Here is a 24,179-nt window from a genome sequence, read left to right on the forward strand (position 1 = left end):
GTATTTGGTAAGTGTAAGTTGTCAAGCATCCTCTGCTTCATCAGCTGCTTCTTCCACCTCTTTGTTATCCATACTGTTGTGGCAAATTTGCTGTGGAACCAGGGTTCGGCTTACAGGAATGCCTACTCCTCGGTGAACTGCCTCAATAGTCTGCTGAGTCATGTAGTACGTCAGGTTCATGGGTGGAATTCTTTTCTGCATCTCTTCCAGATACCGGTAAGCCTAAAGTAATACACAGAGATCACTGTTATTGGGGGTGTACTGCTTATATGAGTCCCAGCAAAATGGTGAAAAGCATCCACCCTTAGTGCATGGCTGAGCTCTTGACAGGAGCTCAGTGTTGAAGGGTGCTAACACTTAGCCAGAAGTTGTAGCTTTTGCTAACATAGACTCATAGAGTTACTCAGCTTGGAAAAGACCCTTATGATCATCAAGTCCAACCATTAACCTAGCACTGCCAACTCCACCACTAAACCATATCCCTAAGTGCCATGTCTGCATGTCTTTTAAACACCTTCAGGGATGGGGACTCCACCACTTCCCTGGGCAGCCTGTTCCAATGCTTCACTACCCTTTCCGTGAAGAAATTTTTCCTAATATCCAATCTAAACCTCCCCTGACGCAACTTGAGGCCATTTCCTCTTGTCCTAGCACTTCTTACCTGGGAGAAGAGACCAACACCCACCTCACTACAGCCTCCTTTCAGGTAGTTGTAGAGAGCAATAAGGTCTCCCCTCATCCTCCTTTTCTCCAGGCTAAACCACCCCAGTTCCCTCAGCTGTTCCTCATAAGACTTGTGCTCCAGACCCTTCACCAGCTTTGTTGCCGTTCTCTGAACATGCTGCAGCACCTCAATGTCCTTCTTGTACTGAGGGGCCCAAAACTGGACACAGTATTCCAGGTGCGGCCTCACCAGCACCAAGTACAGGGGGACAATCACTTCCCTGCTCCTGCTGGCCACACTATTCCTGATACAAGCCAGGATGCTGTTGTCCTTCTTGGCCATTTGGGCACACTGCTGGCTCATGTTCAGCCGGCTGTCAGCCAACACCTCCAGGTCCTTTTCAGCCAGGCAGCTTTCCAGCCACTCTTCCCCAAGCCTGTAGGGTTGCATGGGGTTCTTGTGACCCAAGTGCAGGACCTGGCACTTGGCCTTGTTGAACCTCATACAATTGGCCTTGGCCCATTGGTCCAGCCTGTCCAGATCCCTCTGTAGAGCCTTTCTACTCTTAAGCAGATCAATACTACTGCCCAACATGGTGTCATCTGCAAACTTACTGAGGGGGCACTTGATCCCCTCATCCAGGTCATTGATAAAGACATTAAACAGAACTGGCCCCAATACTGAGCCCTGGGGAACACCACTTGTGACTGGCTGCTGACTGGATTTAACTCCATTCACCACAACTCTCTGGGCTCGGCCATCCAGCCAGCTTTTTACCCAGTGAAGTGTGTACCCATCCAAGCCGTGAGGAGCCAATTTCTCCAGGAGAGTGCTGTGGGAAATGGTGTCAAAGGCTTTGCTGAAGTCTAGATAGACAACACCCACAGCCTTTCCTTCATCCACTAAGCAGGTCACCTTGTCACAGAAGGAGATCAGGTTAGCCAAGCAGGACCTGCCTTTCATGAACGCATGCTGACTGGGCCTGATCCCCTGGTTTTACTGTACGTGCCTGTTGAGCGTACTCAAGATGAACTGCTCCATAATCTTCCCCAGCACAAAGGTCAGGCTGACAGTCCTGTAGTTCCCCAGATACTCTTTCTGGCCCTTCTTATAGATGGGCATCACATTTGCTAACCTCCAGTCAAGTGGGACCTCCCCAGTTAGCTGGGACTGCTGATTAAGGATTGAAAGTGGCTTGGTGAGCACTTCCGCCAGCTCCCTCAGTACCCTTGGGTGGATCCCACCCAGTCCCATAGACTTCTGTGTGTCTAAATGGTGTAGCAGGTCACTAACCATTTCCCCTTAGATTATGGGTGCTTCATTCTACTCCCTGTCTCTGTCTTCTAGCTCAGGGGCTGGGTACCCCAAGAACAACTGGTCTTACCATTAAAGACTGAGGCAAAGAAGGCATTAAGTACCTCAGCCTTGATGACCTTTCATAGTGACTTGTGTCAATTCTATCTTTTTCAGTTAAAAAAAAGGGGGGTCTCAAAGGCTGTTTTTACATTCTCCTGATAGCTGAAGCACTGTCAAAACAACATGTTAAAAATAAAGTTAATCAGCACAGCTGGAGAAACTAGCACTCTGCAGCCTTATGTTTCACAATAGCATCAGATTAGAGTTTAGTTCAAACGCTGGTGTGTGTGGCACTTCTGCCCTGAAGAATTGATTCACCATTTCCTCAAATGACTGCAATTTTACAATTTTCTTTTCTTCTTTGGCTAGGTGGCAAAATTAAGTACAGTGTAATTGCTGAGACATGCACCTAGACAGACCCTTCTATTCTTATCTAAGAACTGGGAATGTTTAAGAATCCACCACTATTTATGCTCTATGTCCTGTGAGCTTTCTTTTTCTCTTCAGGCCTATGAAATGAAAAATACATTAATATGGATATAGTTCCTGAAGTCTACCACACCCTGCTGAGCAGTTTCACTCCTATAAAGGAGCCCCTACTATGGAATGTCTTCCTGTAGGAGATAACTATGCTATACCAAGCTGCACTGGTGTATATAACATACAGGCTCTGTAGATGGAAGAATTAAGAATTAACTTACCATATGGAATTCCTCCACTTGTACATAATGTTCAACCAGAAATCCCAAGACATCGCCATGACGAATGGCATTGTCAAAATCTTGTTCAGCTAGGAGAAGTTCACACTGTCTGACTGCTTCTTTGGGATCTTCAGAGTAAACTCTAGTAAAAGAGCAAAAGGAAACTGTTAACAATCTTGGGGGAGAGCATTCAGCTTGTCATGTGAAGAACAGGGAAGATTTTTTTTTTTTTCTGTGTTATGTTTCACAATTGCCTTTCTGGCTACACTTTCCTTGATCAATACACTTGTTTATATTTCAGGTTACCTGTTCACCTTTAATGTCAACAGCACTTCAAAAAAAAATAAAATCACATAATGGTTTCCCTGCTATAAAAACCTAACAGCAGCGTTTAGAAGCAAGTCTGCAAATTATTAAACTGTAGGTACTAGTACAACTTTTCTTCTTGTATGATATTTCTGTCAATAGTTCACATGCTCTGAATACTGCAGCTCACCTCCGAGCATGGATGAATCGCTTAATCAGGGTCATCTTGCTTTGCAAATGTGCTAGTTTGCTTTCCTGTTCCAGAGGGCTTCTAGTCTTTGCTTTTGAAAGGCACTTATATGCTTCTGTCAGTGCTCCCTGTGCTTTCTCATAGTTCTGATACTCATCAATTTCTACCTGCAAGAGGAGAAATGAGACGAATGTCTTGCTCCAGAGCTAACAAACCAAACACCTTTAGCAGTCATAGAAGGGGGATGTACCTGAGCACATGCATCATAGAAACCTGCCAACAGGTCAAGGGCCTTTCCTTTAGTGTAGAAGCTAATGATGTTCTTCATAATCTCAGGGTCCTTGCACCAATCCAGTGATTGTAGATAGTTGGCTGCCATGATATAAATCTCTCTCTGTCTGGAAACTCCCGCAAAGAAGACAATTTTCTCAGTATCTCCAGATTTCAGCAGTGCCCTCATAGCCTAGCAGTGGAAAGAGGGCACGGGGGAAGAGGGGAGAAAATATCATTGTGAATGCAAAAACACAAGCTATGCTAAAATGGCTAGGAAGCCTTGTCTGGATAGCCTACTGCATGAAGACTTTTCCAAGATTTACTTCTCAAAACACCCTTGTTCTGAGAAATCTTAGGAAAGTAATAGGCTCAGCCTCTTCAGCTTTTTTTTCTACTTATCCAGGCTGACCTTTAACTTGTTTCCTGCTTGCGTGTATTTCTTGGTCGCCATGTGGTAATTGCCTTGTCTCATGCAGCAGTCAGCAATTTGCTCCAACAGCTCTCTCCGAGACTCCTCAGAGAGGTCCTTGGAGTCCTTAGAGACTGTCATCTTCTCAGCCATCTCCTCTGTGATGGTCAGGTTCTGCTTCAGGCAAAGTTGCAGAGCTTCATGGTACTAATAGAAGTGAGAAAGCAATGAGATGTTGTAAACACTATAGTGATACTCCATGTTGGTTGTGGCGTAACCTGCAGATATTAGCTATAAGAAAGTACAAATGCTAGTGGCTGTGGATACTATATCTAGAACATTGTTGTGTAGTTAAGCATCCTGACATCAACTTCTGTTCAAGTACACACTGTCTCATTTTGTTAGCTAAGAACACATTTGTTCTTCCATGAAGACCATTGTTACCTGTTTTCTCAGAGGACACTAGTGTGGCACTAAAGATTGATCCATTTTGTCTCTTTGAACGTGAAATTCTCAGAGACATACAAGTCAGATTTATTAGGCATGATTGATTATATTAAGATTTTCAGCAAATACAAATAAAATCAATACAGGCATCTGAAAGATTTTGTTAAATATTTTGCTACTTCCCATTTAGGAACAAATTATGAGTAGAATATACAATAGCTTTTAGCCCAGAAAAGAGCTGCTATAGCCCTGCAAAACATGGAAGAAAGTAAGACATAGGAGCTCATTAAAGAGGAGTGGTTATAGGACTGCTTTGGTACCCAGCATTTTGGTAAGGCTGAGTTGCCAGCACAATAATAAGGGCATTGTAGAAGCGTGTAAAAGTTTAGGTGAGAAATGAAGTGCCTTAACTATATTGGTGGTATGACAAGAGGGACAGCATTGGGTTTTTTGACTGATGATGTTATAATTTCCCTGTCTCCAAATATGTTAGAGAGTAGGAGTTTTTGTTTTCCCAAGAGTGCAAAATCTGCAGGTTTTAAGCCAGAAATAAGACAAAAAGTCAGGAATCCATTTTTAGAGCGGAGCCAGTGGGCTACCACCCCATGAGTCATTGGCATGAGAAGAAACTTTAAACCTTACAAATGTCTCTGCATATCTGTTTACCAACAACGTTAAATGTATGTGCATGCACATACATACTTGTTGTGCTCCTCTTTACCTGTGCATGGAGGGACCAGAGAAGCTGGAGCTTACCTTTTTGGCTGTTAGCAGCAACTCCATTGCCTTCTCATACTGAGCATGTTCAATAAAGAAATCGGAACAGCGGGCTAGCAGAGCTGGGTCTGATTTCTCATCCAGGTCTTCAGCAATTAGCTGTAGGGCCCCAAACTGCTGTGTGGCAAAGGCTAGCTCCAGTGCTTTGGAAAAATGTCCTGCCTGCAAAATTAAGAATGAGTCTTTAAAGACTAGAATAAGCACTGCCGAATCAGTTTACAGAATATCCTAGAGTGGATTAATAAAGCATTACCCACCATGAAGAAATGACTAATAAACAGTACACATAGTAAAAACTACAGTTGATTTAATGTTCCTCTGCTGTAGGAACTGCTTCAGTTTAAAGTTTGGTATTTTTTACCTAAAAGACATTTACCTTGTGGTATAACATGACAGCTCTGTCCATTTGCTCCCCCTTTTCCTCGTAATAGCAGGCTGCCTCTATCATGTCTTCCGGAGAGCTCAGGAGGGCCACGTTCATCAGCTGATCATCTAAATTGTTCTCCTATTCAAAAGCAAAGATTTGGTTCTAGATATGCAGCAAACAGATTTCATAATTCTGTCTTTGGGCAAGCCTACGGCTTTATACTGTCACATAGTAGCCCATCAACCCTCTTCTGTGTAAAACCTATACCAACCCAAGTAACTTTGACCTGCAATGACGATAATTTGTTTCAGGCAGTTTTCTGTTGGGATGTGCAAGAAAATAATGTCCCACACAGCCAAGCCTTTATTGATGCATCTTTTGCAGAAGGTGAAGGCAGAAACCAGGAGCATCTTCACAGAGGGCTGTATATGAGCAACCAGTGTCTCACAAGACAGAATGGGCACAACCAACTTGTACCGCTTTCATTCTGTATGCTGCCTAATGATAGAATCCTACTTTGCTTTTGTGCATAAATGTACCTCTTCACATACCTTACACAAGCGGATGGCATTGTTAAATGCCTGGGCCCTGGTGTAGAAATGTACAGCCTGCTTGATTTCATCCTGACTCTCATACTGGCGGGCCAAGTGGTATGATGCTGCCCCATTCCCCGTTTCATTTGCTATTTCAGCAGCCTGGAAAGGAAATCATATAGCTTTACTTTGTGCCCATACTCATCCCAGGAATAAGAATTCTCTGGAAGCAGATGGGAGCAGGCTGCCTTACCTTCTGAATATTGCCCTGAAAGCAGTGGACACGGACTAGGGAAAAATAATCCTGAGCCAGTGCATAGTATTTTAGTGCCGATTCCATATCTGATTGGCTCTCCAGGTACTGTGCCCACCATTTCCACAGGCTCCTAGAAAAGCAACAGTATTAACTGCAGTTACAAGAATTGCCAGAGACTGCATTTTTCACTCCTGGAGATCTTGATCTCAAGACTAGATAGATTTTTTTAGAATGAAGAAGAAAGAAGGCTTTACCCCAGCTCAAGGGTGATGTTCAAAAGTCTGCACTACAAGGGAGTTCAGCCTAGATATCTAATGTGGCAGTTCTGGAGCGAGATATAGCGTAATCCTGAAAAGCTGTAGGAGGATCATAATGGATAAAGCAGGGGTTGAACTTGTGGCTGAGAGGATTCATACTCCTCCTTCCCTGCTCTCTTCACAAGCTGTATTTCAGACCTAAAAGTCCCATTCGGGAGAAGGAACAAGCATAGCACTGACTTGTCTTTCATCTTGTTGACGTAGTTCTCCAGGGCTTGTAGGTCTTCAGAGAGCATTCGAGGTACCTCAAACCTATGCGTGTCTGACTTCTCATAGCTGTAGAGAAAAAGAACATACTAGATGTGAAATGACTACCTTCTTATTAGCTCACTTCCTGGGTAAAAAAAAATCCATTTAATGTTGTTTGCCAGCTATAGAGGGACAACACTGGTAACACTGCTTCACTTGTATTACTATGTTCACTGTAAGATCAGTTGCAGTCTGCCAGTACCATCAAAAATAAAAAGTTCAATGGTCCTGCAAGGCACCAGGAATCAGGAAGACAATGTGATCACAGAACAGTAAATACTTTAAGAGTGCCAGTGGTGGCACAAAGAAAAATCCCAGAAAGCTCCCCAAACATTAAGCACATCCCTGTGCAACTGGCTGAAAAGGTTGCAAGAGCCCTGGGCTCCTCATCTTGCCTGGTCCTTCTGCCATCCACTGAAACTTCAGCTTCTTTTCTACTACTGGGAGATCACTGCATTTATGCCACCAGCCACTGTTACAGTCTCTCCTTACCTCCCTGCCGACCTTGATTGTCTAATGGGTCGGTCTGATCACATCAGAGCTCTACTTTGAACAGAAGTGATTGTATTGTATTATTATTATTATAATTATATTGTGAGGCTTCATATGGTAAAACTCATATAAAAACAAGAGTTCAACCAACAAATACAACACATTAAAAATGACCTCTGACTTCTCTAGGGACTCATCAGTCACAGGAGAGGACCAAGTGCCAGAAGCTCCCAAGTCAGACTAAATTCTGCCACAGCAGTTGTGTCTGGGACTCTCAGGAGAAGTAAACAAGTTAATTTTTTTTTTTTTTTGTCATGGAAAAGGAAGGAAAAGACAACAGTGGTTTTCCAGAGACAAGTACAGGACTGGATATTAGTGCGGTTCAACTATTGGCCCCGACAAGACCTTTCTGATGGTAAGCTTTATTAGCCTGGGAGGGTGCTGGGAAGTTTATTGTAACAAAGCTTTCACTCCATGAGATAGAAAGCACCAGAAACAGGAAAAGACTTTAATCAGTTATTAGTAGTCATCAGGAGACATCCTCAGCCTGTCTCCAGCCTTCACAGGAGAACAAGGCTCCAAATCCCCTTGGTGCCACAGGCTGGTGCTTACTGGGTGAGTGCAAGACTCTGCTCTCTGGTTGCCTCCAGGTGCTTAGCGTAGTTGTAGTACGTGGTGCGTAGGTGAACCCGATCATGAGCTTCTGCTGTTTCAATGGCTTTCTGCCACTGGTTTGAGGCTTGATAGAACTTGTTCAGGAGGTCATAACGTTTGCAAGCCTTGTACAGTTGCTCCGCATCCTCCTGGAAGGAGAGCATACAAACACCTCATTAGGTCCAGCCAGTGTTTCATAGGTGTCATTCACAACAGACACTGCACTTCTGAGTAGTTTATTAGTGCAGGTCATTGTAATGCAATTAAAGTAACAATAATTCAGGCAGGGGGTTTATCCAACTAAATATGTGTAGCCTGGAATAGCACATTACTGGGAAACAGGATGTTTATGTGAAAATAAGGAAAGCACTCGGATTCTGGAATTTACTGTACAGTATCAACTGGGGGGTGATATGAGCAAGCCATCAACAATTAAACGCTGTCACCAGGAGTGTAAACCATTTCAGAAAGGGGAGATATGCTCATGTGGGGCTACAGTTAATGGCCACGCTGCCTACCCAGAAGTGAGGTCCAGGAGAAGGTCCTAGGCACCAGGGGTTTTGGCAAGAAGGTGTTACATGCCTGGGGACACCCTGTGACCTCTAAGCATATCTCAGAGGTAGGAATGCTGTTCATGGATAACTGAGATCCATTCCTGGGAATAAATGCTATTAATTTAAGACAGAACTAGGAGGATTTTGCCGATGCCAATGCAAGGGCAAGCAAATTTGGTACTACTATTTTTACACTTGGAGAGGTACTCCTGTGGAAGAGGAATTTTCCTGCTCCACCCAACTGCTGTCCAACTGAACACTATATTTAGTAAATTGAGATTATCTATCCAAGACAGAAAAATAGTTTCTGTCTCTCATTGCTTCAAATTCAAAAAAGTATAGAAAGTAGAGATGGAAGATGCCTGTACTATGATTCTGTATGAAATGAAAAAAAGCAGCAGAACTGCATTCATTTTGCTACAGTTCCCCTCTGCCTCTCTGAATAGATCTAAATATCCAAAAGAAGGAGCATTGACACTTTTCACCCTCATAGCTTTCTCTGCCAGGAAGCTTTTACAAACATTTAGTTTGAATTTTCCTTTTCTTCTTCACTTTAATTCAGAATAGTTACTCTATTTCTCTAGCATTTAGACTCTTAAAATAGTTGTAGATTGCTCAACACCTTTTTAAACCAAATTCTAATTATTCAGCTGTCTTAAAGATTTCCTTGTCTGTGAAACCTTTCCAAGAGCTTAACAATTTGCACTGATTTTCTCTGAACTTCTTCCAGTTCATCTATGGTTTTTTTTCTGGTAATAAGACACTTAAGGGTGGAAGTCAATGTTCCAGCTGTAGCTGCAACAAATACATAGACAGAAGTTATCAAATCAAAGCCCCAGGATGTAGTGTCTCCTCAAACGTAGCCCCAAACAGGTTTTTGCTGTTACAGCACCTTGCCATTTTTTTTATCTAATTCATGATTTCCTATGAATTATATTTCATCAATTCTCCTTTCCCAGTTTTCCCTCTTACAGATCATACGCCTGGATCTTTTGTGGTTCCCAAACTAAAAAAATCTCTGCTTTTCTTACAGATCATTGAAGAAGACATTAAATAAAGGCAAACCAAGTGGAATACATGCTCTTATCATTCATCTAACTTAACTCTGGTCAGTTTTGAATCCACATGATAGTGCTGGTCTCAAACCCATTTTAGATCTCAGTTCTATTGGTAATCAAGGGGAGTGGGTTCAGACTACAATAAAGACACATGGGAAAGACAAGGTCCCCTTTGGTATGTATTTGCTGCCAGGTTGGGCTCCAGGTTCAGGTACAAGGAACAGTCTCCCCATGCACCAGACTATGGGGAGAACGGCCTGACCGTGTCCTCTGGCTGTGCTGGATCCAGGTAAGTTACTGTTCCCACAACGAGAGAAGCCAGGATGGAAGTCTGAGCGACTGTAGTAGAGCAGGCATCCCTGGGACAGCACAACCAGCAAATGTGACTTGCCAGAGCTCTCCAACCCCACAGGAAACATCAATTTTGCCTAAACTGCTTAAATGCCTTAAGCAAGCCCTCATTCTCTGGCAGAACACAAACAAACATGTCAAAATAGAACTTGTGTTTCCCATATTGGACCTTAAAATATGTTTGTTGAAACATTTTAACTAGAATACTTCAAAGTACATCTTCTTTTTAATCCAGTCAAACACAGAATTATTAAGCTTGCAAGAATTATGCCCCAAGAAAACAGCTTTTCTGTTTAATGTTTCACACATAAACCATCCTTAAAAGATGTTTCCTTCATTCAGCAATTTTTCATATGGGTGTAAAACTCCCATATGAATTCTGTACAGCAGTTAAGAAAACAGATAAATTAACTTGCTATATACCCTTAGGCAGCTATGGCTCCTGGTACTCTTATTTCCAGGCATCAGATTCTGCCATGCTCATTCTCATCTACCCTTTGAGGAACACGAAAAGGGCTCGGGACTGCTGAGCCTCTGGATTTCAGGGAAAACCCCTGCAGTGTCACACAGGAATTGTGCAGCAGAGAGTTGTGCAATGCTGAAGGAGATGCATATTTCCCCTAGGATAAAAACTCAACTTTGGGAAAATAATTGTCAGAACTCTTCTTCAACACCCCTTGGAAACCTGGCAGGAGGTTTTACTCCCCACCAACGTTTTTGCATTTCAGAATTTTTTAAAAGAGATCAGTTTTTCCTGTTTTTGTCCCTAGTTAAGCAGGGTGGATATTGCTGGATGCATATAGTTGGCGGGGTTTACCAGCATGCCCAGCTGAATGGCCAGCACAGCCACTCTGGCCTCCTGCTCTGGTTCTTGTTCAGCCTCCCTCAATGCCTTGGCTCCTCTTGCGTGACCCATGTTTCCAAGGCAAATTTTGGCAACATCAAGCCTCTGAGTCTTCACACACATGCAAGCCATGTTCTCCCAGACAGCCTCACTGTGAGAAATGGGAAAGAAAAGAAGAGCTGTTACGGTTTCACCTTTAAGGCTTGGGTACTAAGCAGGTAAGATGTAAGGAGAGTGTGAAAGGGAAAACCATTAGTACATTGGACACTTGCTGGACGTAACAGAGACTCCAGCTGCTGTGCGAAGATTGAAGAGGAACAGAAATAGGCCTCAGACATAAAGGTTAGTTCTGGAGCTGAATGCCCACAGCCTTAAGGAAATGTTGTGGGTTTTGTTTTACACCAATGTCTAAACAAAAGCAGTTATGTTTGCATGTATATAAATATTTATCATGCACCCATCACTGTGATTCTTGCTGTAGCTGCAGCATATAGACATTCACAATACCCCCACATTGATGTTCAGAATTTGAAAGAAAAATTAATGAGAAAAGTCTTGTATACATAAACCTTACACTGGAAATGTCCTACTGCTGTCCTGAATAGTTCAAACATGGAACAGCTATTAGGAGCCTAATAGTTGCACTCAACAACAGGGAATGATGTGTAGGAAACAACTGACCAAACTATCATGTTCTAATTTAAAACTTGCATAAAAAATGGCACAAAGAAAAGCTTTGCAATGCTCAGAATGAGAACTCCTCAGGGCTAAGAGCTTATACTTAACATTGCAAAATCCTCTGCCAAGACAGAGGCAGGGGCTGGCTGAGCACTGTGCTCCTATGCAGGAAAGTCAGGTCTCAGCAGGCAGCATTGCTCAACAGGACCACGACACAGTTTACCATTACATGGGGCAACAAGCAAAGATTTCTGTAGATTCTGTTTACGTTTGATGTTTGATTAATAGAAGCCATAAGCATTCAAAATATTTTTTTTTCAGTGTGTGAACCTCAGTGCAGGTATGGTCCATAGACTTCTCAGACACCACCACAGCACAAAATAAGTATCTAAATGATAAAAGCAAAAAAGGAAAAAAAAAAATAGTTGAATGACACTTCAGGTCCCGCCTCTGCAAGCAAATCCTCTTCCAGTTTTCCTATGATCAAAATGTTTTTCTCTTCCCAGTTGCTGTGGGAAAGCCCTGCACAAACAGGGGAAAGTGACTAACCGTGAAGCAGCAAAGCAGATGAGACACGGTGTGCTGTCAAACACATACAATAAAGAAAGGCAGAGAAAAAATGCTTTTCCGAATTTATTTTATTTGCAGCTACAACTGGTATAAAGTTTTCAGGTAGTAATCAACATAAATATGTGACATAAACTTCATTAAGGCCAAACAGTATAGAGAAAACAAAGTAAAAACAGAAGTGATAAATCAGGGGCAAATTTCAGATATTTCAGAAGTTTTGCTTGTTCAGAAAAGCAAAAATGCATGTCTGAATATTTTACTGAATTTCTTACATCTGCACGTCCATGCTGAATGTGGTTCAAATGCAGCCTCCTCTCATGCTCTGCTCCGACATGTCCAAGTCCCCTAGACTGGGGAGCCAAAAGAAACATTGAAACAGAGCACAGTAATTTCTGGACTGGAAAGGCCTTACAAAAAACTCAGCGCTAGATCCTTCTGAGTGTAAGTCTATGCATCGCCACTCAATATAGAAATGCTGACTTCTATCAGCAGAAGATGTGACAATCCTAATTTTTGAAAAGTTGGAATTGTTTTTTCTTTTATTCCAGCCACTGCCTGTATCTGGAACTGGAAAGAGCATGAAAAACACCTTTAAAGACCGTTTAGGTCTTGGTAGATATTGTCACTTGGCTCTGATCAACAAGGACAGCGAGTTCTGTCACTGGTAAGAGATGTCAAATCTTGTGCATGTGGGCATGGCTGTGCCTCACTATGCACAGGCTGGTTCTTTCCAGTAGACGTGTCCCTCACAAGAAGGACACTGCTCTGATAAAGTACATACCTGTATTATTTCAATTTTCTTCCTGCAGCAAAATATTAGAAAATTGTTTCTGCTTTGAGAGACCATTTTAGCACCACACTCCACATACTGCTGCTAAGGTACACATGTATTTCTGACATAGCAACATACTATTTGCTTGCAAAAACCATCGTCATATGCATGTATTATATACTTATTAATATATTTGTATTTATTGATCTATTGTTATATCTTATTTAAAAAATTGAAAGATACCAGAGTAACACCACCCTGTGAAATGCAAAAGATCTGAAGGACTTTACAAAAATAAACTACCACACAACACACAGAAGGTCTCACTGCCTAACAGAGGCACAAACCACAGAGCTGTTGACCACTACAGAGCACTGGGACCAAGCCTCGGCTGGGCAACAGCATGGACCGTGTCTCACCGAAACCACGGGGAGGTAACTGTCTGCACTCCCAAACCTGGGCCAGGGCCAGGACACTGGGACTGATCCACCCACAACTCCTGCAGAAAGACCAGGGGACCTTCAGCCAGAACCTGAGTTTTACCTTCACCCTGAAAAGACACCTCCAGCCTCTCCACACCATGGCTGATCAGAGAGAACAGACACTTTTTATAACACCAAATTGGTTTTTAGACATTTCCCTTGCAAACTATTCAGCTTGAGGCACCCAGCACACTTCCTGGCAGGAGCAGGCAGGCCTGCAGTCAAGGGATGGGTTTAGAGAAGAGAATGATCCAGGAAGCATCAGCAATATGCTTCCATGTTTCTCCACATCTCAAGACGACCAGCCTTGGCCTTGGGATGGCACAACCTCCCTAGCAGGTGGACACTTCCAGCACTAGAGCAAGAGTCCTGCCCCTCAGTTTTGCTGCCCCTCAGGAACGTGGGCTAATTAATGCAGGTCTGGTTAAGGAACAAGAAACAGGAGGTGCAGAACAGGCTCACTTAAATCACAGGCACAACCATGGTTTATCTCTCAACAGTTAGTGTAGCGAGAAACTCTTCTCTCCAGGCCTGGCCCCGCTGTTGCATATAAAATGCCAAGTAATGATTTACCCTGCCTCCAGCTCATGCTCTGGGAATTTCCTGTTCTTCCCCTCCTCCTCCTCCTCTTCTGCCCCCCTGGAAAGCTGCTCGCAGCTGTACTTCATCAGCCACAGCTGGAAACTTAATGAAGACCAGACACAGAAACGGCGTGAGCAGAGCCATGGGAATGCACTCCCTGAGCATCCCAGGGGAGCGACACCTCCCCATGAAGCACATGAATAAATGATCTGCTGCTGAACCCCAAACTCCTAGGCTTCAGGCTTCATCAATAGGACTATGGATTTGGAAAGCAAACTTTGACGTCTCTTAAGACTGGGCACAAGTTTTATCACATATTTGATGAAAATCTTCTTCTTTTATATCTGAACTTTTTGTATGAAACTATGTTTATAGCATCTAACAGTATGATTTTACAAACCCTTCTGATACTATGTATCTTTCATTGCCCATTTTGCATGAAAGTTTAAAGAAAAAATCCAGTAAATGGAGTATTATTTAGAAGTCCTGGAGATTTATATGTCTGAAGCACTTCACTACAAAATCTCTCTCCCTCTATTTAATGGGGTATATTTGGAAAATTAACGTATGTTCCATCTCTTGCCTCTAAATACCTTTATCAGGAGGAAAAAAGCAGCTGTCCTTCCAATTTGGGTCCCACTTTGTTGAACAGGACCCTAAACTTTCTGCTTTAAAAGACTACTGTATAATGCAAAGAGAAATACTAATAAATATCTGTAACAATATGTTATATATAATATCTCATAATATATTATTACATCTCTAATGCATACATCTACCTGGAGCGGGTGGTTCTCCCCTCATGCCTCAGGCACAGCCTAGGCTGTCAAAAATGGAAATAAATCCAGCAAGTGGGAGAGCTTTTGCTGTCCTTGGCGGGGACGAGGGACACTTCCCTATCACAAAATAAACTGTACAAGAAATTCAAAGCAGATTCTCAGCAGCTCAGCCAACTGGAACCACAGTGGATATACCATTCTGGTGCAAAGTGTTTGCTACAAGACTTAACCTAATGTAAATGGTGTCTGGGCTGGCCTGGACAAATACTGCAGGGCACTGGGCACCACCCTTCCCCAGCCTCCACCCACTGCCTACGTGCTGCTAGGGGGTGTTTTCTATGCAAAGGAAAAGGATGGGACAAAGCAGGTGCTGATTCCAAAGGAAAATTAACAACATCTATTACTATTTTTCAAATGTTAATCCCTTGCCTTGATTTCAGTTACTTAAAGTTGCACCTCCCAACCCCTGAAAAAATGTGTTAGAATAATGTCATCTGACTGAAATGTACAACAGTGGATGATTCTGACCAGATAATTAATTTACGATCAACTTTACATACATGGGATCTGATGGACCAGTCATAGGATAAAAGCATCATGCCATGGAGCATAATGGCTACAGAAGACTTGGACATGGTCAAAGAGACAAACTATGTGATACCTAAGGTTAGCAGGCATGAAAAGCTGATCATTTAGAAGTACTATGTAAAATTTTAAACACATCTATAAAAATGGACTTATCTTCAAACCACTGCAAAATAAAGAGAGAGTTAAAATGTCAAAATTGGTGGCTTACTGTCTGTTCTCTTGTAACCCAGAAAAAACTCGGGACTTGAAAAAATGAAGTTTTATCTGATGTAGCTATATTACTTTAGATGCTTTTAAAATGCATTTATCAGATTTTGATTATGCCTGTTCAGTGGGACTAAAAGATAACAAGGAACTAAATAATATATGAAAAGTTGCCATAATTCAATGAGATTCTTGATAGTGTTACTCATACGAAATGAGTGCTTCTCTTTAGATATCGTTATTAGTTGAACAGAAAGCCATTTGCCTATTAAAAATTAATAGGAAAAAAGATTGTGCCCTGCATAAACAACTGTAAACAGAATTTATTAGGTAGTAAATGGATAAATTCAGTATGGAAGCAAATAGTTATCTGATACAATCTAAATTATTGGAATTCTGAAAGTAAATTTACATTTACGTAACTGATTTCTCACCCAGAAAGACCCAAAAGCTTTATAAGCTGCTGTGCAAATTGTGTGGAGTAATTTAACCTACCACTGAGCAGAACCACTCTCTAGCATGGAACAATCAGTTAGCAAAAAGCTACTTCCAGACAAGAACATCCACTAGAAATTTTGCCATGGGGAAAAAGGTCATCATGTGCTTGCTGAATTACTGCAGCCAACAGCAGTTACTACTGCCTTGCACTGCTCCTCAGATACTCTTCATACTGGTGTATTATCTGAGTGGGCTGAAGACCACAGTGCTGCTGCCCTTTCCACTCTGTAAGTCAGGGTTCCCAGAAAAATTTCCATCATCACAAAAACTAAAAGTCCCAAATCATCTGTGATGTGGCAGTCCCCATCAACAGAGAGACCGTATGGACTTAAAATTATGCAGGCTTTTTGGAGGTGACCACCTCACCAAGGCTAGAGGGATGAAGCAACTGATCTTAAGGCCAACTTTGTCACCAGTCCCAGCGCCACCTCCTGTGTTTTATGTGGCAACTGATCCACCTGACTCATCTCCATCTGCTCCCAGCTGCAACTCACTACATAGCCACCCACCCATCTGCAGCCACAACAAGAGGCAATCTGGGACAGAGAAAGAGATTTATTTTTTTCCTCTGGGAAAGCTGCCTTAAATGCAAATTCATTGACTTGCATGGATATGCGTATGTAACATGAAGAATTTCTCAGGTATCATATATCTCAAACCACAAACTAATGCCATGATGGTTAGATCATCTGGTCCCTTTGATGCTCAAAGACAAATATGACTGTGGAAGAATATGATTTATTTTTAATGTTGATGGAATTAAAAAAAAGGTTGAATATTCTCACAACAAATAATTGGTATAGAAAGAGGAAGAGATGTGACTAAGTTTTAAATGATCAGCCTTTGTAAAGTACAATTGCTATATTTTTTTTACATGTAACATGCAAACAAAGTTTGTGCCCTTCTGAAAATACACGCTCAGACTTCAACAAATCACAAAAATCAAAGACAGGAGGGGGCAGAAGCAGGTGTGCAATTGGGTAAAGAGATTTTCCCTAAAGGTAGATCTCTCCTGGCGTTATCTGTAATATGAACATCATCTGCCTTGCTGCTGAATCGCAGGCTTAAAATAATAACAAATAATCCATGGGTTATAAAATATGAAAACATAGTAATTGTTAGGAGATTTCTTTGAAGAATGGCAGGTGCCAGTGTGTTATTTATATAGAAACTTCTAAAACCAGAGATGTATAGAAACCTGACCAATCACAGGAAAAAAAGAAACCAAAGATTCTGTACTGTTGTGAGAGTATGAAGATACTCAAAGTACCTAAAGCTTAATCCATTTAAGGATTAAAAATGAAGCAAGTGCACAGACGAGGGGTGAATTCATAGCCAGATTTGTACATTCAATTCCAATAGCTGAAACCTAAATATAGGAGCATATGAACTTTATTGAAATATTTTCCACTCCTCTCAGCAACAAGTCTTAGAAAATAAAACGTTGACTTCCAAAAAATTTCCAACCAGTTTGTTTACATGTATTGGGTCAGTATGGATCTGTTGACTAAGGGCAAAGTAACTTAGTTGGCGAGACAGAACTGCTATAAAATTAAATCACTTTCTAATCTAGTTTTATTAATTACAGTGATGTGAACTCTTGTGCCAACATCTCAGGTGGGGTCGGTGCGGTGCAGCTGCACCTGGTGGTGCAGGTACTGTGCCACGACTTCTCACTATTCCCTCTCCAGGCTGTTGACCAGAATGTCACACCTTCATTTCATAATATACTATTTAATACTATACCTCATACAGTATTTTTTCAGTCTAAAGAATCTTGACAGGCTCAGATCAAGGAAGGGCATAACCACAGGCAATAAGGCCCAGAGGGGCAACAGAACCCAGCAGCCGCAGCAAGGCAATCTCCACTGGGGATTACTGCCCTTGTCCCCAGCCCCGTGGCAGGTCCTGCTGTCGCAGCTGATGGAAACATGAAACAGCGAACAGCCATTTAGAGAGCCAGTCTCTGCAACACCCCTCTGGAAACATCCATGTTCAGGGACAGTTTGAAATGTCCTCAGCAACTTGTTTTTAATCTGTTTATTGGAGCCGCTTTCCTTGCAGCTTTTGCAGCACCAGTGCTGTGGTCCTGGCTTGCTGTATGGTAGTCGATTCTGTACTGGATTGTGAACAGCAGCATTACATTAAGCAACTTGCAGAAGGTTTTCCATCCTCTGGGCACTGAAGGGAGGTGGCCAGCCTTCTCAGAGGCACTGCAGAGCCACCAACATTCACAACAAACCGGGATGTGGGGCTCAGGGCTGTGCCAGCCCTGTGCAGTCGCAATGCAGTGATTTTCAACTCCATTCACATCGTAACACTTGCAACTGCCTTTTCAGGCACCCCCAAATTCGTTTGTTTATCAAGTTGAGAATCTCGAGATTTTATATTTTCTCTTTATCTGCCATGCTCCTTTTGAGGGTTGCAGAGAGGAAGGGGGACATCAGTGGACACCACCCCACCCCCCCACCCCCACCCCCCGCTTTCTTCATGCTGTTCAACAGCTAACCCCGATATTGTTTTGCTTTCAGTAAAGAGCATTTCAAAATCCCCTCTCCTCAATCCGTTTCTGCAGACCTGATGCTCCGAGGGTTGAGGCAGGGGATTTCTTTTTTTCCTTTTAAAGAGGACCTCTGATTTGCTCCGTGGGCTCCCCTGCGATGTGCAGCCCAGTCCTCGCAGCCCTGCTTTGTGCTGCTGGGAGGGTAGGAGGAGTGACACGGGGAGGGGGGCTCTCTGAAGGGAGGAGGTACAACTTTGTAAGTCTCCATAGTCTTTTCCTTTCAGGAAACACATCCTGTTAATGTTTGACTGCTGTGGCAGTGGCTCTGTTTGTTGCAGTCGGCTACGCCCTGAGGCTCACCAAAAACAGCCACAAAAACAGCCATTTCCTCTTCGTGGAGGGGTGCGGGGGCCTTTTCCTCACAGCAGTGGCTGTTCTCCAGTCCCTGCACTCGCAGCTCGGATCTTCAGAGAGGGACACAGCAGAGCAAACTCCTCAAGATACTCCAAACTTGCAGAGCTCCTTTGGGATGACAGCATTCACCTCCAGTTCGTCTTGGCTTTGAGAGAATGACATTTGTTACGGTTTGCGGGATATTCTAAAGTTTGCACCTGAAAAAAAAGGCTTTCGAAGTGGCTCTGGTTGACTCGGAGGGCCCAGCACACTTGGCACGCTGCTGGCGAGCATCCCCACCTCTGCCTCAGCAGCAGCTCAGGCTCTCCTGCCTCGAGACTGGATTCTTTCTGGATTCACCTCGTCTCACAAGGAATGGACCTCCCTATCGTTCGGTTCATCACAGGACTGGCATTACTTATCAAAGTGCAAGAAGGGGGATAAGCCAAAGCTGGGAAGGACCTAAAAAAGCTTCTTTGTGTTCTTATTTTATGGAATTCTCCTACCTACCTCGCAAAATTCTTGTTTCCTTGACCAGAAACACCTCTGGACTTGACTTTGAGAATGAACGGTGATGTCCTCTAGCCATTTGTAACCTCTTAGTGAAGCTGCCTCTGTTTCAAGTCCAATTTCAATGTGCTGCAGCTGATTGAGACCTTGTGTCTTCTGCAAATAGAGACTGGCAGCAAGCTGACAGATATGACTGTCCAGAAACTGGTAGCCACAGCTGTGTTGGTAGCCCTGGTCTCACTTATTCTTAACAACGCAGCTGCCTTTACTCCCAACTGGGTATACCAGACCCTGGAGGACGGGCGTAAGCGCAGCGTAGGGCTCTGGAAGATGTGCTGGCTGGCAGAAAAGAGCAGAGGAGGTGCAAGCACAAGTGCCAGGCATGGGCAAGGAGAGGAGCGCGAGTGTGAAGCCCTGGGCTGGGGTTCAGAGTCAGCTGGGTTCCAGGAGTCACGCAGTACTGTCAAACGTAAGTTCAATCTCTTGTCTTTTCTGCTTACGTTAGGTCACGATTGATACGGTGTACCCAGGTGTGGACCCCAGGAGATTTATAGCCTAGCAGAGCATCATGAAATCATTGTTAAGCATCTGATTCTAAACATCTTTTAACATTCATCCCCAAATAAATTAATTTGGGAAAATAAGAATAATTGTGTCCACCAGTGATGAACTAAACTCCTCCTTCCTCCCCAAAAGCAGTAATCTACATTGTGCTGTCCGGTTTATACAGCATATGGAATGATGTACTTTGAAAAAGTAATCTGTGAAGTGTAAGTCTAAAGCTTTGAGACATCTGATGCTCGCTTTTCCCTCTTCGGTTCCTGCTATAAGCATATCCCTTTCTGCTCAACACATTAAACCCCAACCACAGTTGCTCTGAATGCCATAAAATTTAAAAAACCAAACCAAACCAAAACAAAGAAAGTATTCAGATCCCATGCTTGGTTATTTCTCCCTTCTGTTTAGGGACAGAAATAGTTTTGGTAAAAACATGTAAAATTGAGATAGGCCTTAACGTATGCCATTATTCTTCTTGGTGAAAAAACACAATTAGTGTACTACTTGGGGAACATGAAAATCATTAAGCATAGTGTATTCCTCATTTTGCAAATTCACAGACTCATGGGATCTGAAGAATGCACATAGCTTAAACTGAGCTAGTTAAATTTGATAAGATGAAACCTGTAAGCTGACATTGAGAATTATAAAGCTGAAAAAATAAAAAAGTGCACCTTACTTATCACATTCATAATGTTAATGCTCTCATTAAGACCCTGCTCTCATTAAGAAACTAGAGCAGAACTGTGCTTGGAATACCTATGGTCATCTCGGACACCATGGCTTTGACTACAACTAACTATAGTGCCAAGAGATTTGCTCCACTGAAAGCCTCTGCTTCCAGCAGCTGGCTTCTAGGCAGGCACGTGAGCAAGCTGTTAACAGGTGAGGGCTGTGAGCAGCAGTGCCTCAGGGGCCATTCGTTCACCCAAATCAGTGCTTTAACTGCATCTTTCAAGGAATTGAATTTAACAGAATAAATGTCTATAAAGTTCATGCCTTGACAGACACTAGGATTTTCCAGAGATTTTAACAGTGCTCATAACCGTTATGGTTATGAGGCATGGTACCTCTGAAGGATGGTAGCATCAGTAACATACGTGATTTCAGATAGATTTTTTTTTTCATGGTTTGAAATGTGGAGAAAGACCAAAATGCTCTGTTCCTCCTCAAAGTCTCTCATATCCCTCTGGAGACAAAAGCAAAGAAATATGAGAGGAATTTCTTTTTAAAAAATGCTTTAATGTGGACCCATTCCATATCATGTTTTCCAACAAAATTGCGCAGTAACATTTTTTGCACATTTTCTAATATTAAACCTGCATAAATCGCAAACAAAATCTTTTTAACTGTTATAAAGTCCTAAACCTAACTTTCAATTCTTTTTTAACTGAAAGAACTTTTGTAATGACAAATAATTATAAAAAGGATTAAATCGTTGAAAAAGTTCCTGCAACTCTATCACTGGAATCACTGCCCCAATTAGTATTTACAAACCATGTTCTAACTTGAAAAACATGCATACCATTCATGAATTTTAAAAGCACATGTTCTATATTCAACACCTAGAATGAGCACCTGCATACTCAATTTGGCTCCTGCAGCATTTTAAACACACAAACTTGTATTTCTTGCTGTGCACAGGTCAGAAGATCGGTGGTGCTATAAAGGTTGGCACAGATGTATCAGTTTCATAGCAGAATTGTATGGACAGCAATTTCTTATGTCAAATAGAAGCAAAATGTGATAGAAAATCTTCAAATTTCAAAGTAATAATTACAGCAAGATCAAGTCCCCAGAAGAATTCTCTAACAGTCTTAAAAATTCTAACTTAAAGGAGGACTTTGAAGCCCAATGACTTGATTTGTATAGGAATAAAGCATCCACTCACTATTTCATCTGCAGGCAAATAGTAAGCAAAAGGCCAATTCTGAATCTTTATAAAGCATTTAAAAGAAAATCTCACCTCTGCAGCTGTGCCATGCCAAACTAAGGAGGAAACAAATCTGTTGCACATATTTTTAAGAGAAATATGTTTCCATGGATTGTACACATAGTCAATAGGAGCCTGATTCTGCATACTTGTTTTTGGCATTTTAAAGAATTTCTCTAATAAGAAATGAAGTTATTTTAGTAATATATATGGCAATACTCATCTGTCAGTTGTAGATAAATCACAAACATGTATATGTGTATGTATATACATGCATATAAAAAAATAGCTTTCTGAACAAAGAAATTCCTTCCTCAATGATAAGAATTAATGTGTAGTATTTTGAATACCATTTGTAGAACAATAAATAGAAAATATGTTCTTCCAATAGCAATGCAAAAAAGGCCACAATCTCACTCATACAAAAAGAATTATATATATACACACATGCATATTTGGAGGGCAAGTTATGTATCTCACAGTTCAACAGAAAAACTGTAAAACCTTGGAGAATTTGCTTTTCCATATACTGATGACTTCTGTACAAGTAGTATGTAAATAACAGCCAACTAAATGCACTACTCTAAGCAGGCTCCCTCACTGGCAGAGAAGCACATTCTTAAAACCTATTTTTCACTGACTTTTACTGCCTGCTCTTTGAAATCACTGGCAAAGCTCCTTTTCAGCGGACACAATAAAACTGGAGTGGGGTTTTTTCCTCCCCTCATCATGTACACAGCTCAAGCAAAATGATTTGCAAGAAAAATTATGGAAGTAGCTTATTGTGTCAGGAGTTGCACGTGCTTAAACTAAAAATAAACTACAGCAAATTGAAAAAAATAATAATTGAAGTTTTGCATATTTTGGGTAAAAGTCATAGTAAATGTTCTGTCAAAAGATCATGCAGGGAATGAGCAGAAACAGTCAATGTGGGAGCATGTCTGCCAAAAGCCTCTCTGGGAACACAAAGTCAAATTCCATACCAAATACCTCTTTGATCCAATTCCCCATTAACAGGACATCTGTGTGAATTATTTCACCATAACACAAACCACTGGAGCAAGAGGAAAACTAAGGTGTTTTGCATTCAAATCCTATGATGTAAATACTGCATCAAGGATATTAAAATGTCAGTAAAGGACCACTGGTATAAATACTAAGTAACATAAAAGACAGGGGGAGATTACAGATGCTGCAGCAAAGAAATGCCATGAGAAAAGAAGATTAGAAATGGGAAAAAAAAAGAAATCTGGGGACAGGAGTAAATTATATTAAAAATATTATATGGAAATGAAGTGTCTCAATGTGTACTATTTCAACAAGGCAAAACACAAGACACGTGAATACTTTGGTCCTAGGGAAAAGCACCTCAACTCTGTTCTTCAAGCTCCAGCCTCACTGCTCCTGGAAGGGGGAGATCTCAGGCTCTTCCATCTGTCTTTATCCACTTCTTTCTTTCTCTCCTCACTGTGCAGTCCTGCATCCTTCTTTAAATCAGCTGCAATGCTAAAAAGCTGCTGTGAGACGGTTCAAATGACTTAACAGCAAGAAAATACCCAGGTTTGGAGTGGAAAGTTTGGGGGGGAGGGGAAATGGGATTTTTCTGTTGGATTAAGTGGTGGTATCAGGAGTCCAGCAAGTACTCCTTCTAGCACAAGCTGAGCAATGTGATGATGGGTGAGATAGCTCCCTTTTAGTAGCAACAAATTATCAGATCTGAAATCTTTGCTTATGCTGAGAACCAGAGCCCAGTTATGAGGACAACAATCAAAGCTTTTCTAACATGAACAAACCACTAGATGATACAAACTTAAAGGCTTCACTCAGATGGCACATCCCCACTTCAAAACACTTTATGGAAACCTACCCAGGTAGCCTAACTTTCCTGTCATCTGAGTGATGGCAAAGAAATTTGCCAAAGGTTAAGGAGACACAGTTTCAGAGCTGTTGCAAAATTTCAGAAGATTATGCTCTTGTCTGCATCTTTTAACCCTTCAAAAAAAGACCACATGTAGTAGAAGCATACACTTAGATCTTTGGTAGGACAGCGTGTCTTGAGTACTAAGTTTTGTGCCCACTTAATGCATGAGCAGACACAGCATACCAAGCAATGCAGCATCATGCAGGGACACACAAGCTACCTCGAGTAGTGAGAACACGTAGCTATACCACCAGTGATGCCCTCTCAGAGCAAACCAGACCTGCTCAAAGCCACCATTACTTACATCCTAGCCTAACACTAGGCCAGTAATACTGTGTTGCACTGTGTGAACACGTCAGATTACTTGGAATCAGCTTAGATATTTTTAAACACGCTGCACGGTACAAATA

At 42.0% G+C, this 24,179-nt stretch overlaps 2 protein-coding genes and 1 long non-coding RNA gene across 3 annotated transcripts in view; 2 read left to right on the forward strand and 1 right to left on the reverse strand.

Moving 5' to 3' along the window:
• Nucleotides 1-24,179, reverse strand: part of IFT140 (intraflagellar transport 140) — a 90,594-nt gene continuing 66,415 nt past the window's right edge. Inside the window, exons 18-29 of the mRNA XM_075718192.1 lie at nt 10,772-10,949; nt 7,950-8,140; nt 6,777-6,872; nt 6,277-6,409; nt 6,042-6,185; nt 5,500-5,628; nt 5,103-5,285; nt 3,900-4,106; nt 3,468-3,680; nt 3,218-3,384; nt 2,722-2,863; nt 1-222 (exon numbers count right to left, since the gene is read on the reverse strand). Coding sequence (XP_075574307.1) covers nt 22-222; nt 2,722-2,863; nt 3,218-3,384; nt 3,468-3,680; nt 3,900-4,106; nt 5,103-5,285; nt 5,500-5,628; nt 6,042-6,185; nt 6,277-6,409; nt 6,777-6,872; nt 7,950-8,140; nt 10,772-10,949 — 1,984 coding nt within the window. The 3' untranslated portion in view covers nt 1-21. The remainder of the gene's footprint in view (nt 223-2,721; nt 2,864-3,217; nt 3,385-3,467; nt 3,681-3,899; nt 4,107-5,102; nt 5,286-5,499; nt 5,629-6,041; nt 6,186-6,276; nt 6,410-6,776; nt 6,873-7,949; nt 8,141-10,771; nt 10,950-24,179) is intronic.
• LOC142594517 (uncharacterized) lies at nt 2,830-9,728 on the forward strand. Its single transcript, XR_012831471.1, has 3 exons — nt 2,830-3,141; nt 7,527-7,752; nt 9,579-9,728. It is a non-coding gene; the product is annotated as an uncharacterized LOC142594517 (long non-coding RNA).
• The window catches only part of TMEM204 (transmembrane protein 204), a 28,108-nt gene continuing 23,475 nt past the window's right edge, over nt 19,547-24,179 (forward strand). Inside the window, exon 1 of the mRNA XM_009493012.1 lies at nt 19,547-19,826. Coding sequence (XP_009491287.1) covers nt 19,547-19,826 — 280 coding nt within the window. The remainder of the gene's footprint in view (nt 19,827-24,179) is intronic.

This window comes from Pelecanus crispus, chromosome 11, assembly GCF_030463565.1.
Source record: "Pelecanus crispus isolate bPelCri1 chromosome 11, bPelCri1.pri, whole genome shotgun sequence".
NCBI classification, from domain to species: Eukaryota; Metazoa; Chordata; class Aves; order Pelecaniformes; family Pelecanidae; genus Pelecanus; species Pelecanus crispus.